This window comes from Ipomoea nil, unplaced genomic scaffold (genome assembly GCF_001879475.1).
Source record: "Ipomoea nil cultivar Tokyo-kokei standard unplaced genomic scaffold, Asagao_1.1 scaffold2826, whole genome shotgun sequence".
Taxonomy (NCBI): Eukaryota; Viridiplantae; Streptophyta; class Magnoliopsida; order Solanales; family Convolvulaceae; genus Ipomoea; species Ipomoea nil.
In genome coordinates, this window is record NW_017619254.1 from 4,292,344 (window position 1) to 4,311,084 (window position 18,741).

Sequence of the window (18,741 nt, forward strand, 5' to 3'; positions counted from 1 at the left end):
ATTAAGTGTGTAATCAATAAAAGATGAGAACTAAAAATTCGAGAATATAATCTTAATGTTACTAAGCCTACTTCACGTCAATTAAATTGGAGAGTGTTGTTGGATAGTATCCGATGAATCCACGAATAACGCATCTTTGTCTCCGTAGTCCTTAATATGCACATCAACAATCTTAAATATTAGGCCGCCTAGCTATGCTATATAGTAATTTCAAACTTATGAACTTTGAGGTTGCATGCAATAAAAAGTATATTTTAAATATACTAAGGGTACATTATATATGTATGTAAGGTACTTTCAATATAAAAATAATGTATTTTTAATATATTAACAATGTATTTGATATTCATGACCCATACAATTATGTGGACAATCGTTCACACAATAATTTGCCAGTAGAAATTGAAATATAAATAAATAAATAAATAAATATATATATATATATATATATATATATATATATATATATATATATATATATATATATATATATATATATATATATATATATTATTGCAATTATTATCATTATTATCATTATTATTATTGCAATTATTATTATTATTATTATTATTATTATTATTATTATTATTATTATTATTATTGAGATGATAAGAAACATGTTTGGCCTAAAATAACAAGTGGAAAGCAAGAAATTAAAAGTAGTGGGAATTGAATTGCAAAGTGGTACGTGTATAATGTAACACATGTAGTAGTTTACATTAAGAATTGTAATGAGAGGAGAGATCACGAAACTTTAAAGTAGCTTTCAAATGTACATATCGATAGCAACTGATCGTATTATGTCATCACCATTCATTTCATTAACATAATATATCCTTCTCTTACAAGCAAAAGAAAATGGCATATCCCAAGTCGGTAGAACTCCAAAAGTGATATTTTTATTTTATTTTACCCAAAGTTAAGCTTACTACCGTATCACTTACGAAAAGTGAAACACAATAGAAACCACCAAATAACACCACATGTTAGTATACGATATTATTTAGGGAAATGTGATTTGAGATTTTCAAAATAATTTAGTAAATTTCTTTATAAACATGGGACTCACCAAATAACACATGTTAATGTAGTACATTATTTAGGAAGGTGTAATTTGAGAATTTTAGGAAAGGTGGGACTTTTGACAATTTTCGGCTTAATTATGAGGTAGTAAGGAGGGTCAGATATTTGGGTAATGTATATACAATCGTTATACCCTACACCACGGCACACATAGCATTGTGCGCCGCGCGTCTCCCAAAACGACGTCATTTTGGGAGGCGCGGTAGAAAGTTGCTGGGATTATGTGTATTTGTTCACACAGTTATGTGTATTTGTTCATACAGTTATGTGTATTGGTTCATACAGTTATGTACATTTTTTATACAATTATGTACATTCTTTTTATACAATTATGTACATCCGAATCAGAGAATTTGTGTGTATTATGTTAATAGTTGATGTGTATTATGTTAAAAGTTTATGTTTATTATGTATTATGTTAGATTATGTGTATTATCTTTTAAAAAGAGTATGTATATTTTGTTATATAATTATGTACATTCATGTATACAATTATGTGTATTCTAGTATAACATTATGTACATTCTTGAACAGCGGATTTTTTTTTAAAGAAAAAACTACTGTTATTCACTGGGGCGGGAAATTAAAAAAAAAAAAAAAATTAAAACGACGTCGTTTTGCATCTGGGCGCATAGTGCAACGCGCGCCGTGGTGTAGGATATAAATTGCCATGTATATAGTACGAGAAAAATGGTCTCAAAAGCAGTAGTTTATATGGGTTCTTCAACAAATTAAAAATGGTGGGAATTATTAAAGAGAAGAATGATTCCCCTCTTCTAAAGAAATGATTGTAACTGATGTAGTAAATACAATGGATACTATTAATTCGTAAAGTCTACGATCGGGTTCGATTTCAGCCCTTTTCTTAATCTGTTTGTTGGTTTAAAATCTTGAACTCGAGTTACGTGATAGTGGGTTAGAGGTTCTAGGATTTAAGGTAAGGTTTAAAAATTGCTAAAAGTCCTTCTATACCGCATTTAATTAATGTGGTATTTATAGAGAGTATCAAGGAACAACTTATCAATTTCTCGGCATGCACGGCACGTGAAACACATGCAAAGGGTGAGGCCGGTGGTCCATATTGATCCGTCCACGTGTTTGAAGATTCCTATCGCTATAGGGTCCGCTATCGTTGTGCTCAGCTGGTGCTCCAAGTACCGAAGGTTAGATGCTCAGTCCCAACCTAAAGTGATCGAGGAAATCAGATCAGTACTGATCTCCAATCGGTTAGCGGCACCCTCTCGGTCTGGGATCCAAACCGGGGAGACACGCGCTTGGGTCGGTCTTGATCAGACCAGGCTCAGTTGAAATATTGGCCTCCATACCGGTCAAATGTAGACTACAATATGGTTGGAAAATTATCCCTATCAATAAGATATTGATGAATTCAGGTTAAGTTAGGGTTGATGATTTTTCATACTTTAAGAGAGGACAATAAATGTGCTAATCTTTTGACTACGTTAAGTTAATTGGGTAACTAGAACAACAGAGTGTTGATTCAACCTTTGGAGTGTATTAGATCATCACCAACCCAATTACATCAAAATACCAAAAATCTACACTAAATGTCACATCAAATTTTTACACCAAATATTATTCTATACTAAAATAATTTGATTTCTCAAAATTTAAAAGTTTATTAGTTCAAATTTAATTAATTTAATATAAAATATAATTTGTGGAGTAAATAATAATATTTTAGTACAATTTAATTTTAGATGTAATCATTTTAATTTTGTTAAATTATATTTTATGTAGTTTAATTTTTAATTAATTCATATTTAATATTAATCTTATTTTAATTGTCTTAAGATCTTTCAAATGATATAATTTATGTTTAATAATATAAAATTTATATATAAGTATTTTAACAAAATACATAAATTCATTAAAATAAAATAAATAATACAAAATGAATTAACACAAACAAACATGAGCAAAACAATAATATAATTTTTTTTTTTAGAAAAAAAAATAGTGTCGATGAGCAGTGTTACGTCATATTTGGCACAACACTATTCAAGATCGGCAAAAATTTGCCATTTTACCATATGCATTGAAGACGAAATTTGCCATTTTTTGTGTTGCTACCTTTGGAGATAGTCTTAGGCAACAACTTTGTTTGGATGCATTTGGGATATTACTGGATGAGTTATGTCTTAATTACAAACTTTTGTGCTCTAGTTGTGCTTGGTTTGTTTTCATTTTTTTTTTTTTTTTGAAAACGTTTTCATTGTTTTTAGTTTTTCTTGATTGTAATTTACTAAGGGTTTTATTAAACTAGACTTATCATAAACGGGTACTCGACAAATTATAATTTGCACAATACATTGTGCACATTAAGAGTTTATGCATATTATGTTAAGAGTTTATGTGTATTATGTTAAGAGTTTATATGTATTATGTTAAAATTATGTGTATTGTGTTAGAAGTTTATGTATATTATACTCTACAATTATATACATATGAAACAAAAAAATTTTAAAGCGCACAATAAATTATGCGTTTTGGTGCACCATATAATAATTGCTGATACTCGGAGTAAATCAAATAATGAGCACAAATGGGTAAAATAATGGACATATGGGTCCTTTTGACCCACAAAATAAATATTAGGCTACTGGGCCAAAATACATGCCTAAATTGGGCTATTACAAAGTGATACAAGTTGCTAAGTGCCACCGCCCACCAGGGGCTATTAACAATCATTATTCCATAGGTCAGGGTCCACAAATTTGTGTGACCCATAAATAAAAAATACATTTTTAATATATTAAAAGTATGTTATTTGTATATATAAAATATATTATTTGAAAGTACATGATCTTTTATATATTATCAAATAATGTATATTCAGTATACAAATAATGTAGTTTTAGTATATTAAAAATGTATATTGCATTTATGGTTCACATAGCTATGTGGACCATGGTCCACAATAATTTGCCTCAAAGAACAAAGACAAGGATTTATTATGAATATAATAGGAACACAAGCATAATCTTGCCTGCCTATTATCATCCCTATCAGAAGTGAAACATAACATATTAAAGGAACCAGAAAGAATCCAATTGCCTCTGTTATAACAAAGCTGAGGTCAATAAAACTGGAGATATATAAAAGGAGAAGATTATCATTCTATTACTCCATAATAATACTATAATAGTCATAATCATGTAGCAGCTATGGCTTTAAGCAACTTCCAACAACTAATTGGAAATGTATACAAAAGCTGCTATTCTGTTCTATTAGATAATATCATCTGATTGATGACTATGTTACTGCTAGCTATTACATTGCTGCAAATGGATACATTATTACATAGAATATTTACCATTTCTTGATAGTTCTACTACTTTGTCATCACCTGTAGCTCCCTTTACTGAATCCAATGGAATTTTATCCTTTGCTAACTCCACGTCGCTTTCCTCACTGGCAGTAACTTCTTCCACAGGTTTGTATCTATAAAACCGGGCACACGTGACATAGTACACGAGATTTAGTGCCTGTATACCTGTTATGAGCCAGTAGTAGTTTTCCAACTTTCCCCTATTCAGATTCCGGTCTGGTAGCCAGTTCCCTTCTTGGCCCCTGCCGGTATAGCTGTGCACTAAAGATACCACAAGGGTGCCCATGTAACTTCCGATTGAAGAAGTTAATGAGTTCAGCGCAGCTGCAGTGCTTCTCATGCTTTCTGGGGATTGCTCAATGAGAAACTCAAGGTGCCCAACTGACATGAAAACTTCAGCTATTCCATGGAGGCAATACTGGGGAATTAACCAGAACACACTAATAGGTATGATGGCAGCGGGTTCATCAAGTAGGTTATAACGTTCAGCAACTGCTTTTCGCTTGATCTCAATGAGAGCTGACACAATGGTGGCAAGGATGTTAACTGCAAACCCTATACCCATTCTCTGTAGGCATGTAATGCCTGCAGGATTTCCAGTGAATCTGCGAATAAAAGGTACAAAAACACGCTCATAGAGAGCGAGGCCAATAAGCACAGTCAAGACAGTAAAGACAGACATGGTGGCTGGAGGAATTTGGAAGGAATGGGATTGGGACAGGTGACGATCCATACTGCGTGCTTGTTGGATAGTAAAGCTGCCAACATGTGAATATGAAGTGATGAGCAATATTCCCGCGGCCCAAACAGGTACCATCCTGAGAATGCACTTCAGTTCCTCCACTCTATGCACTGTAGCAAGCCTCCACAGCTTTGGCTGGTTAGATTCTCTCATGTCAGAATCATCAACCACAGCTGCTCGGTCAATAAACCTTGAAACATCAGCACCACAAAGTATATCCAAGTAAGTTAAATGGTCCTCTCTGCAAATTAATGGTCTTTCTTCTTCTTTTCTAAAGCTTAGTGTTTTCAAGCGTGTAGCTAGATAAATGTAACATCAAGAATTCAAGATTAACCTTTTATTTATTAAGCAGCTGGGCTTTTAGTTTGATTCACATTTATAGCCACACAAACTATATTGATTATAGAATTTAACTTTTAATAATGTATCTTACTTGAACTGATCAGTATGCAGAAGCCTCCCATTGGATGAGATTGCAGCATCGAGTTCTTTATTTTCATATAGGTGACTAGAATCAGCAGGTATGGCAACATTCCTCTTCTTCACAGATGCAACAATTACCTGTGCCAATCTTATCAATGGACTTCCTCCAGGTTTTACTTTTCTGTAAAGAGGGGATCCTAAAACAAAAGCAACAACTGATAACCCCATAGCAATGGTTGGAATTCCTAGACCCCAAGCCCAACTGACATTATCTTGGATATAAACAATAACCGTCAGAGAGGTTAATGTGGCCAATCCCATGCAGAAATAATACCAATTATAGAAGTTCCATTTACGACCCTCTACTTTTGCCTTTGTCATGTCAATCTGATCAGCAGCAAAAGTAATAACACAAGGCCGAATGCCTCCCGAACCAATAGATGTCAGGAGTAGACAGATATAGAGAACCCAGAGCTGCAGGTTTGAAGCTTCCGTGCAGTTCTTCTTGGTGGGGCATGGTGGAGGACGGAGCTGTGGCATGATTGCCGAGGTAGTGATACTTACCATTCCCTGTAACATGCATATGGTAGATCAAGCTCCAAATATATAAAAAAGATAACAAATTGCATATTTTGCGTTTTTGGACTAAATTATCTAGTTAGATCTTTGTCTATAGTTCATGAGCCAGATGCATAGCTAATGTTGTCACTTGAAGTATACTGTTTATCATCCAATAAGTATGCTTCTGTAAGAAAGATGGGAACTCATATACACTGCAAGAGAGAGAGAGAGAGATACCAACACATAAATGATAGATCCAACAATGATAGTCCAAAATCGGCCAGCAAAAGAATCAGCAATTAGAGCACCAACAAGCGGCATGAAATTGGAGGTTCCACCAAAGTTGGTAAGGGTATTAGATGCCTTAACAAGAGGCAAATTTAGCACCTCTGTCAGGTATGTTATCATGTTGGCATGAAAACCAACAGCCGCAAATCTATCGCATATTTCATTAGCTGTCAAAACACAGAAAGGAATCGTTAAATCATAATCTGGCATCAGTTCCTATACTTATAACTAATACAGAAAGTTATGCCAAACATTAAAACATACTAAAGCCATATCTAATTCTCTGGTCTCTTTATCTTTTCATCATTTACTCAGAAATAAATCCTTCTGAGATAACGAAGGCAAAACATGAAGACTGCCAAAGATCAGAAACACTAAATTTTGAGATTCAGAATGCTACTAATCAGTTAAAGAAACAAGAGCAATGCAACATACACTATACCATTGAAGCAGTATGAAGAGCACGGGCATGGTTTGTAATCATATCATTATCTTTTTCTTTATGATCTGGTGAACCATCACATAAGCCTTCAACTTATGATCTAATTAAGCACTCAAGCACTATATTTAGAAGAAAGAATTAATAGACAATTTAATCAAGAGCCATCTGCTCGTTCAGGTCAAGAATAGCAAAACCCACCAAAATATACACTGCCATTTCAAAGCTCCCAACGAAACAACTGCTTTTCCAGTTATCGTATCATTAAGAGATGGAATTTTCGGTAGATTTCCAGCCAGTGAAGAAGAAACTCTGCTGGGAATTTTATCAAACACATCCCATCCCCTACAAATCAACTACCCCATGAGCATCGCTATCCCTTCTGGGCCAAGATTTTCCCTCCCGGCCGGCGGCCGGCGGGTTTTCCTTCTCTTCGCCGTGATCAGTATCGCGTTTCTTTCTTTTGTGTTTGGGCGGGAATTTCAACAGAAAACGGGTAGCCATTATGATTGCCACCGCCGACGGATAGTTAAATTCAGTATATTTGAAATTAATATTCCAATCGTCTCATTTTATATGTGATTCCAGGCTGAATTAAAATTATTTTTAATTTTATTTTTTTAATTTAAATTAATTATCTTATATATTTAAAAATTATATTAAAACTATAATTAAATATAAAAATATAAATTTAAAAATAATTTTAAAATATTACTAAAGAAAATTAGCTAAGAAGAAACAATAATTTGATTAATAAATACGGAGTAGTAAATAAGACATATAAAAATGTGATAAAGTTAACTTTAACGGATGAAGGTTTAAAAAAAAATCTTTAATTATTGGCATGTTGATTGAATTAACACAGCTCATATAAATATATTTAATTAAATTAAAGGGTGCAAATTTAATTAAATTAATCTTATAATTAACTTGATTATCACATGATTTTAATTTCGTCTCTTCATATAGTCTATTGTTAAAATAAATAAAATAACGTATAAGAGCATCTTTATTTATTTTTTTCAATAGTAATTTAGGTTCAAAACATTTGTACAATTGCATTACTGCCAAGTTTGTTTTTTTTTTCAATATTTTATATTATCTGTTGTGTGTTTTACTGCCTAAGTTTTGTTTTTTTTTTTTTTTTTTAATATATACTACTGCCAAGTTATTTATACACTTTATGATTTAAATAATACAATATTTTTCCATATATCAGATTCAGACCGGCCTCCACACTGAACTTTGAAAATAATTTCTGAATCAATAAACGCAGTAAAATCTGCATCATATATCAATGATTCCTAGTTAAGAATATAATAATAATAATCTGGAAGTCATTTTAAAATTAAAGTGATTAAAAAATTATATATCGATATTTATGTGTTTCATTAAATATATGCATTAATACAATGCGAGGCGGTTGAAAAAACATTTATGGCATTGATGAATTAAAAGGAGCGAGAAACTAGATTGAGGGAATCTTATTTGGATCACAACAACTATATATCATCATAAACATATATAATCAATTCAACTTGAATTCATTGAATTGAAGCAGTGAAATTATGGAAGAATATAATTGAAGGTGAGAGGGAGAGTGCATGTGAAGTTACTACACATACCAAGGATAAATGGCATTGTTCTAATGCCACCAAGCTTCCTCTTCCTGCCACTGCTACTTGTTTTCTTCTCCTCTTCTTCTCCATTTTTAAGAGCTTTGTCCTCCACCTTCATGTCTGCACCATCCATGTTTGGCCTGCCTGCAGCAGGAAATATATATATGCAGAGAGAGAGAGAGAAAGAGAGAGAGAGAGAGAGAGAAAGGGAGAATATATATAGATTTGTTTTGTAATTGCAGAAGCTGTATGTGCAGGAATTGAACACTGAGCTATAAAGACTGGTGTGTTGGGACTATATATATACATTAATTTCAATGTTCAAATGTTATGTCATGCATGTGATGCTTGTCCATGTTGTTTTGTTTCCTAGCTACACATACATATATGATCAGTTTATATATATATATATGAGTACATTATTGTTTTTGTAATTACTCTCTAGCTTTATATTATCCACCAAAGGGCAATATAATAACCAACTATAATCAATCATATATAACATATATTAATGGATTAGGTCAAGAAAAGGGGCATGCACATCATATCACACTCAAAAAATACTCCCCATGCCGATGTACATAAACTTTTAAGTGTTTTTTCATTATATTTAAAATACATTTGGTGCTAAGACAAACTTTTCTAAAACTTTTAAAGGTCATTTATGCACCAATACTAACTAACTATATTTAACCTCACATTACATTCTCTTGTATTTCATGTTTTAATTTCTTGTTCCCATACTATCTAAACTATATATATATATATATATATATATATATATATATATATATATATACACGAGAATCATGGTACACTCACTCGATCGACCATCCCTCTCGAGACATCGCCCTGTTTGGTAAACATAGTTAGCTTATCGGTCAATTTTGACTTATTTGACCACTATTAGTTTGATTTAGTTAAATAACCAATATGAGTGTTTGATTAATCAGCTTTTTGTAATAGCTTATTGCTTTAAAAGGCTAAAATTTAAAAAGTTTTTCAAAACAGCTCTTTTGATCAATTTTTTAAAAAGTTATTTTGCATGTAATCAGCTATCAACTAACAGTTAATTTACTAAACATCTTTCTACAATCAACTAATGCTATCAAGTAGTCAAACTTATTAACCAATCAGTTAACAGATATTTACCAAACACTCTTATATCTATGTACTAGCATTTTGTAAGCGCAATGCGCGAAAACTTATGCCCAATATTAAAATATTTGTAAGTAACAAAATTTAAAAAATTAGTTAAAATTAAATTTTGCAATTTCTTAAAGTGATGATACTTTTGAATTATCATATATTTGAATAATATAGTGATCAAAACAAAAAAAAAAATAAATTATATTTTTATATAATAATAATTTACAAATAATACTAAGCTAACACTCATATATATGATATATTGATATGGATACCACAAATAATATACATTATATATATATATATATATATATATATATATATATATATATATATATATATATATATATGATACACATATATAATTTAACATTCATATAAATATTTAATTAAAATATAATTTATAATTAAATTAATTGTTATATGATAATTTTAATAAAATGATAATTAAAAATAGGAAAAAGATATGATAGATGTAGGTGTATGGTGAGATTGGTAGATATATTAAAAACTAACGGTATTATAACGGTGTAAGGGTGATTTTGTCCAATGCAAATGAATGTACAACAATTAAAGCAAAATGTATATATTTATTAGCATATAAAAAGGGGACAAAAATCAAGGACATAACTTGTGTTGACAATTATTATGTTTTTAGATTTTAGATATGTATATAACTCATGATTTTATTGTAAAGAGTCTTTATCTTTTGACCGTTGGTTTCGGACATTCCTAAGGGGTTTCAATTATTATGAGTTGAAGTGCATCACTATAAGCTTGAACCCTGCAGAAAGGTTAAGCTAACACAAAATCTCTGTTAGATCAGACTTTGATTAACGTAGAGTACAGTTGTTAACACAAAATCTCTGTTAGATCAGACTTTGATTAACGTAGACTACAGTTGATATATATATATATATATATATATATATATATATATATATATATATATATGATTTGATGTGGCGGCCTTCTCCCATGCGTTCATTTTGGAACAATGGATGACCTCAAATCAATGGTTGAAAATGGATGAAAAGGAAGAAATGCGATGACATTTTTGTAATTTTGTGTACTATATATATTTTTGTGGTGCACTAAGTGATGGTTTGTGATGCACTACTAAGTGATTGAAAATCAATGAAAATGGCAAAAGTGCAGTAGTGACATTTTTATAATTTTGTACAATATGTATATTTTTGTGATGCACTAAGTGTTGTATGTGGTGTACTGGGCATTTCTTTGTGGTGCACCATCAAGTGGCTGGAAAAAAAAATGTAGTGAGTTCAATAGACCCGTTGAGTAGTACCATTAAGTTGGACCAACGGGTCTACTGAACCCGTTGATATGCCCCATGACCAACGGAGGTTTGACACCCTCGTTGAGTGGTGCACTAAGGGTTGATCTGTGGTGCACTTAGAGTTGTTCTGTGGTGCACACAGGAATTCTTGATGGTGCATTGGACTCAAAGCACCACCAAGCATATCCAAATGCACCAGTATATTATTTTTCCAAAAGGTTGAACCCCAACCCGACAAAGCATCTGGGATGATGTAAATCATGGTAACTCAACTGAACATTGTTCTGTGGTGCACACGGGAATTCTTGGTGGTGCATTGGACTCAAAACACCACCAAGCATATCCAAATGCACCAGTATATTATTTTTCCAAAAGGTTGAACCCCAACCCGACAAAGCATCTGGGAGGATGTAAATCATGGTAACATGAACCATGGAGGTTAGACCTTTGCTTACTGTGCACAAGGAGCCCCCTCACTTTGAGAGGTTGCTCCCACACTGCCGCTGGTGAGACTCGATCCCTGTTCATTCTTCCAAACTTTCACCTCTATAACCAGTTGAGTTACCCATGCAGGCGCACCAGTCCATTATTGAAATTACCAACGGTTGATCTGTGCTCATCCAATGGTCGCGATATGTCCGCACAATAGAGGTGGCCACGAGCCGATTCAGGATTGAACCAGTCATGAATCAACCCGGAAAAAAAAAAAAAAATCGAGCATGGGCTTCATCAGGCCTAGCCTGGATTGGGACCGACTTGTATAGGGCTGGTCCATGTCTTATTACAAACAAGCCCGGTGCCCATCTCAAAACCGACCCAGGATCGAGTTCAGGGCCCTAACCAGCCCAAGCACGGCCTAGGCCCGGACCTTCCCCATATGAGTTTGAATTAAAAAATAAAGTGTTTTCAATTTTTTAGATAATGTTTCTTTCAATACTATATCTATAGATTTTTTTTTTTTTTTACTTGAACCTTACATTTACCTGTTAATTGTCAATTATTGCATATTATATATTGTATTCATATTCTAATTTTATGTGTTCAAGGACTTCAAAGTTTGAGTGATTATGTTAAACTGGTTAGAAAATGTGCTAAATGATTTAAATACAATAGAAACAATATATATATATATATATATATATATATATATATATATATATATATAGAGAGAGAGAGAGAGAGTGAGAGTGAGAGTGAGAGAGAGAGGTTAAAATATTGTGAGCACAAACATGAAATAACATGATTTTAAAAAACATTTTAGTTAAAAGTAAAAAAAAAAAAAAAAAAAAAAAAAAAAAAAAAAAAAAAAACATTTTAAGTTAGTAGAAAATATTTTTTTTTTAAAAGGAACCAACTTAATTTATTAAATCAGTAGATAGAACATCAACAAGAAAAGGAGGAGGGCAACCAATCCACTCCTTGCAATCTGACATAGAAACGGCATGCCTTGCAACAGCATGTGGGCTGCACGATTCGCAGATCGCTTAGTAAAACTAAAAATTACATCGGTAATCTGAGATGCAATTGCCTTTATGTCATCTAAAATTAACCCAAAAGACGAATGAAAGAATTCAGAAGATAGAGCGTTAACAGTGAGTTGTGAATCAGACTCCACATCCACATTCCAACGATTCAATCCTTTAAGCCAACTGAGAGTAGTAAAAAATATTATTAAGTTTTAATTTTGAAATGAATGGTTCACTGGTATCTGATTGTCCCCTTCCTATGTAATAAAAAAATATTATTTCAAATAAACGAATTATAATTATTTTATATATAAAAAGAAATAAATCATAAAATCTTGGGCCTAGCCTTGAATCGGCCCAAGAAAAGCCCGGGTCTAAGCCCGGACTTTGGCCACCTCTACCGCATAGGAGGATTAATCGGTGCCTAGGCGTCCGTGTATTTTTTATTTTTAAAAAATTGTTTAAATTTTTGTAATTTTTTAAAACTTGATAATTATAAACTATTTAATACTTTAATAGTAAATACTAAAATATTAAATATTAACTTAAAAAGCATCTAGAGTTTGAACAATTTAGTTTTATTTCGCTCAAAACGATGTGGTTTTGTGAGAAATAACACATTTAAAAAAGAAGGGAATAATAGTTAATCGGCTGATTAGGTGACTTAGACGGTCAGCGCCTAGGCAGCCGACCAGCCACCTAAACCACTGATTATGGTTGTACGCTAGGCGGACGACCAGCGCCTAGCGCCTACGGATTTAAAGATAGACCTATGGAAGAAACTAAATGAGAAATTTAAAATGCATGTGTGCAGTGTGCATATCAGCATATGGAGCATTATTATGATGTGTGCATATTACGCATGTTCTTATGTTGTACACAAAACATGCTTAACATGCACACATGCTCCATATGCACATGCGCGTTTTTAAATCCCTAATTAATCTTATCCATAAATATTTTTTTTAATGCACTAGATTGGTTCTCATATACTCATGGGGGTTGGTTTTCATAAGAACATCACTATATATATATATATATATATATATAGGGATGCACTCAGGTGCGAATAAGTGCTCAGGAGGGAAATGCGAACGAATCAGCGCGTGACACGTGTCCAGATCTAATAACTTAAAAAAAACGCGGTGACATTTTCGTAAATAATTGAACATCGAAGTGCAAGTAAAATCACTTACAAGTGCACCTTCACCTATAAGTGCATGTAATTTTGCCTTGTTAGCATTCACTTTCCGCAAACATTCATGTACCTGGGTGTGCTTATAAGTATATGTGCAACTATTTATAACTATAGGTGCAACTACTTATAACTATAGGTGCACCTACTTTCACCTATAAGTGCATGTAATTTTGCCTTGTTAGCATTCACTTTCCGCAAACATTCATGCACCTGTGTGTGCTTATAACTATCTGTGCAACTATTTATAACTATAGGTGCAACTACTTATAACTATAGGTGCACCTACTTTCACCTATAAGTGCATGTAATTTTGCCTTGTTAGCATTCACTTTCCGCAAACATTCATGTACCTGGGTGTGCTTATAAGTATATGTGCAACTATTTATAACTATAAGTGCAACTACTTATAACTATAGGTGCACCTACTTTCACCTATAAGTGCATGTAATTTTGCCTTGTTAGCATTCACTTTCCGCAAACATTCATGCACCTGTGTGTGCTTTTAACTATCTGTGCAACTATTTATAACTATAGGTGCAACTACTTATAACTATAGGTGCACCTACTTTCACCTATAAGTGCATGTAATTTTGCCTTGTTAGCATTCACTTTCCGCAAACATTCATGCACCTGTGTGTGCTTATAACTATATGTGCAACTATTTATAACTATAGGTGCAACTACTTATAACTATAGGTGCACCTACTTTCACCTATAAGTGCATGTAATTTTGCCTTGTTAACATTCATTGATTTGAGTTCAGCGGGTAGTAATACCCCTAAAAACCACTCGCAAACATTCATACACCTAGGTGCAACTACTTATGACTATATGTGCAACTACTTAGAACTATAAGTGCAACTACTTAGAACTATAGGTGCAACTAAGTATTGATGCTCAGTGTAAATTTTTACTTGCACCTATAATACATTTTACATGCACTTGTAATACATTTTACTTGCACTTCGATGTTCAATTATTTACGATAATGCCACCGCATTTTTTTTTAAAAATCAGTGTTTCTCATCCATTAGATCTGGACACGTGGACGAACAGAATTCATTCCTATTTCGCGCCTGGGCGAAGCATTCGCACCTGAGTGCGATTATATATATATATATATATATATATATATATATATATATATATATATATATATAAAAGATTATGTGAAACAATTGCCTTAGGTGAAAAATAGAGTTTAATTATATCCGTAGATGGAGCTCCAAATCAAGGGTCCAAATTGGAGATATTTATAAAAAAAATAAAATAAAATAAAATAAAATAAAACGCGGTGGCATTATGGTAATTTTGTTTACATAAGTTAGTTTTTTAAGAGCATTTGATCTTGAATGAATCACTAATTACTAATTTTATTTGAATAATGTGATCGTTTATGATTTGTGTTGATGATCATGCATTAAATTTACTCTTTTAAATAATTTTTTCATATTTTTCTACCTAAGAGTACATATTTTTGCCTTTCCAGAGTTCTAGTGCATCTTTTTATGCCTTGCATAGCACTATGTTGTGTCTTACTGTGGTCATTACTTTTAAAATCGTAAGTGTTATATATATATATATATATATATATATATATATATATATATATATATATATATATATATATAAAATTCAATTCCCGTGCGGTTAAATTTGAGCCATTGATCGTTCTTAAATCAACGTCCAGGATTACCAAAATTTTAAAAAAAAAAAAAAAACGCGGTGGCAATTTGGTAATTTTTCCATCTAAGTCAAATTTAAGGTGCGTGAGTTTTGTGCTTAAGGTGCGTGGGTTTTGTGCTTAAGGGTGCGTGAGTTTAGTGCTTAAGTTGCGTGCATTTGTGCTTAAGGTACGTGAGTTTTGTGCTTAAAGTGCGTTGGATTTGTGCTTAATGTGGATAGTTATTAAAACGTAAGGTGTGTGGGTTTCCTTCTTAAGGGGGTGTTTAATTGGTTGGATAGAAAACATTTTCCATGGAAAATGTTTTCCTATAAAAAGTGAAGGAAAATGATATTTTATGTTGTTTGGTTGGATGGAAAACATTTTTCATTGGAAAAAGTTTTCCTTTTAAGAATGAGGAAACCCAATTCCTAGTTCATCCTAGGTATTTTGTTTTCCATGGAAAACTAATATGACAATTTTACCCTCACCATTCTTTATTAATTACTTTTATTATTATTATTATTATTATTATTATTATTATTATTATTATTATTATTATTATTATTATTATTATTATTATTATATTATTGTTGTCTAAGGATATATTTGTCATTATATTCATTATTCCTTACCATTCCAAACTCAACCAAACAATGAAATTCATATTCCCAGTAATTTCTTTTTCACCAACCAAACAATGTAATCTATTTTCTTGGAATTTATTTTCCATTGAATTTCAATTCCATTTCCCTTCAAATATTTTCTAGCAAATACCAAAAGTGGTCGGAACAAGGCTTTTGACTTGATTTAAGATCACTTTCAGGTGGTCGGAAATTTCAAAATTTCCAACAGTGGAAGGTGCGTGATTTGTATGCTTAAGATGCGTCATTTGTGTGAAATTTAAGGTGAACCATTTTAAAACCTTAGGTGCAACAACGCAGAAAATTCTGTATGCAATAATGTACAATTATGTGAATGAGCTTACTCACTACTGCAACGAGTCCAAAAAAAAAAAAAAAAAACAGGGAATAATATTTTAAAAATCTTTTATTTGAAGTGATTGATTTTCACATTTTTATGGATTAGATTTGTCCAGACAAACTTATGGGAATGAATGGACTCATATGATCATTAGTCTATATAAAACACCTGCTTAGACGTATAGTAGTACAAAGTTGTTAATTAAAGAGATGGAGTTGAACGTCTTTTAATTTGCTGGAATCATATCATATGCATGTATGTATGTGTGTTGTATTATAGCTGGTTGTAAAAGGTACAAAAAACAACTATATATAGCATTATATTATTTAGCTAGGTGATGTATGTATCCATGGAATCTGCAGAAACTTGCGAGGGAAAACCGACAATGTTGACACAGACATCATTTTATACAGTCATGGATCATATATGTTTTTAGCACCACATGCTGCATATATGCGTACGTGTATTTTCATAAGAGAATATAATTGAAGACCAATCCTATAATATCATATCATATCAATAGCCTTTGCACCACACAAAAAAAGAAAAAAAAAATCAAATTTCTGAAATCCTTTTAGTTTTTCCGTTTCCTTTTCTGGGTGCTTCAATTCTTGCATTATTTGCTAATATATATGTACAACGTACGATGTTCAATTCATGTTCTGGACTGATTAGGAAATAAGTGTCTGTAAATGTGTAAGTATGAACATCGTTAAGTTAATCTTTCATTCATTTATTGGAGTTTTGTCGTTTTACTTTGCGGCTGTATATATTATTCAAAGGGTTCACACTAATGTTTTCAGAAATATAATGCATGTCATGATGAAAGAGTGAAGATGGTAACTGACATTCAGTCGGGCTCAATCTGTGAATGAATTATTGGTTTTATGAATTTGTATTATTCAGTGGGGGGGGATGGGAGATTATAATGGAGGATGATGAGATATGGTTAAATCTGCGACGCACAGAACCACTTTGGTGTGACGGGCAGGCAGGCGGGTATGGGGGACAGCCTGCCTTTGCCTACAGTGGCGTACGTACGTTAGTTGCAGCCACAAATTCACTACCCAACACTAACTAGATAGAAACTTCTTTGTATTGCACGAGAAAAGTAAATTGTACGTGATATGTTTTTATATTATTTACCGAGATCATATATAGTAATATGGCCATGAATGGGTGTTTATGGAGCATAAATCACAAGATCGATAGTTCAAAAATACATATACATTAGTGCCAGCCTGATGAGCATATTAGCAATCGTTATGCCTTGGACCCGTGTCCAGCAAGCATGCTGGACACGGGTAACAGTGCCGTTAGGCACTGTTATCTCCTTTTTTTTTTTTTTTTTTTTTTTTTTAATTTCAGATCACTTTATTATAAAAGTATATGTTCATAATTTTATTACTATATGTTAATAACTATACATTCATAACTTCATAACTGTACGTTCATAACTCTATAACTGTACATTCATAACTCTATAACTGTACATTCATAACGTCATAACTGTACATTCATAACTCCATAATTGTACATTCATAATTTTCGAAGCTCTATGTTCACAATTTTAGAGCTCTATGTTCATAATTTTATCACTATATGTTCATAATTGTAAGTTCATAATGTTAGAGCTCTTTGTTCATAATTCGATCAATAACTGTACATTCATAATTCCATAACTGTAGATTCATAATCTCATAACTGTAGATTCATAACTCCATAACTGTAGATTCATAACTCTATAACTGTACATTCATAATCTTCGAAGCTCTATATTCACAATTTTAAAGCTCCATGGTCATAATTTTATCACTATATATGTTCATAATTGTAAGTTCATAATGTTAGAGCTCTATGTTCATAATTTCATAATTGTATAACTGTACATTCATAACGACATAACTGTACATTCATAATCAAAAAAAAAAAAAAAATAACGCCGTTAACGACAAAACGCGCGCGAATTTTTTTTTTTTAACTAAATGACGCGTTTTTTTTTAAAAACGATGTCGTTTTGGGCCCGTGTCCAGGGCATAATTTGCCGCATATTAAAGGCATGGACTGTATAAGGCAAGTAGGCAACAAACAAGCAATCATTATTGTATGGACCATGGTCCACACAAGTTGTGTGGACCATATTTTGTCTACTGTAAAATAATGTACATTTAGTACAAAAATAATGTACATTCAGTACAAAAATAATGTACATTATATTCAGGGGATGTACATTATTTTTGTTCTGAGTCTACATTATATTTTATAATGTACATTCAGTACAAAAATAATGTACATTTAGTATATTAAAAATGTACATTTTATTATGGTCCACATAACAATGTGTGGACCATGGTCCATACAATAATTTGCCACAAACAAGTCTACCAACCTCTTTAGGAGCCTGTCCAACCCTAGAGACGGGGAAGCCAACCAACTTAAGTCGTTCGTGCATGTTTGCTCACCGGTCTTTTTAGACG

At 32.3% G+C, this 18,741-nt stretch overlaps 1 protein-coding gene across 4 annotated transcripts; it reads right to left on the reverse strand.

The window, feature by feature from the left end:
* Nucleotides 1–4,201: 4,201 nt before the first annotated feature.
* LOC109159227 (protein NRT1/ PTR FAMILY 3.1-like) lies at nucleotides 4,202–8,784 on the reverse strand. 4 transcript variants are annotated; one of them, XM_019307314.1, is made up of 5 exons: nucleotides 6,892–7,513; nucleotides 6,714–6,776; nucleotides 6,399–6,616; nucleotides 5,611–6,170; nucleotides 4,202–5,367 (listed from the first exon to the last, which is right to left on the reverse strand). In XM_019307314.1, exons 3-5 carry the CDS (start codon nucleotides 6,567–6,569, stop codon nucleotides 4,404–4,406), a joined length of 1,695 nt encoding a protein of 564 aa, XP_019162859.1. In that variant the 5' UTR covers nucleotides 6,570–6,616; nucleotides 6,714–6,776; nucleotides 6,892–7,513; the 3' UTR covers nucleotides 4,202–4,403. The 4 variants fall into 4 exon arrangements, with proteins under 4 accessions (XP_019162859.1, XP_019162857.1, XP_019162858.1 ...); XM_019307312.1 differs by lacking the exons at nucleotides 6,714–6,776; nucleotides 6,892–7,513 and adding an exon at nucleotides 8,514–8,784; XM_019307313.1 differs by lacking the exon at nucleotides 6,892–7,513 and having other exon boundaries at nucleotides 6,714–6,839.
* Between the last annotated feature and the right edge of the window lie 9,957 nt (nucleotides 8,785–18,741).

Coding starts and splice junctions, on each gene's coding strand:
- LOC109159227 (XM_019307312.1), bottom strand. CDS start 8,640: ATGGATGGTGCAGACATGAAGGTGGAGGACAAAGCTCTTAAAAATGGA. Junction 6,617..8,513: donor AACAATGCCATTTATCCTTG/GTATGTGTAGTA, acceptor GTGTTTTGACAG/CTAATGAAATATGCGATAGA. Junction 6,171..6,398: donor GATCTATCATTTATGTGTTG/GTATCTCTCTCT, acceptor TGCATGTTACAG/GGAATGGTAAGTATCACTAC.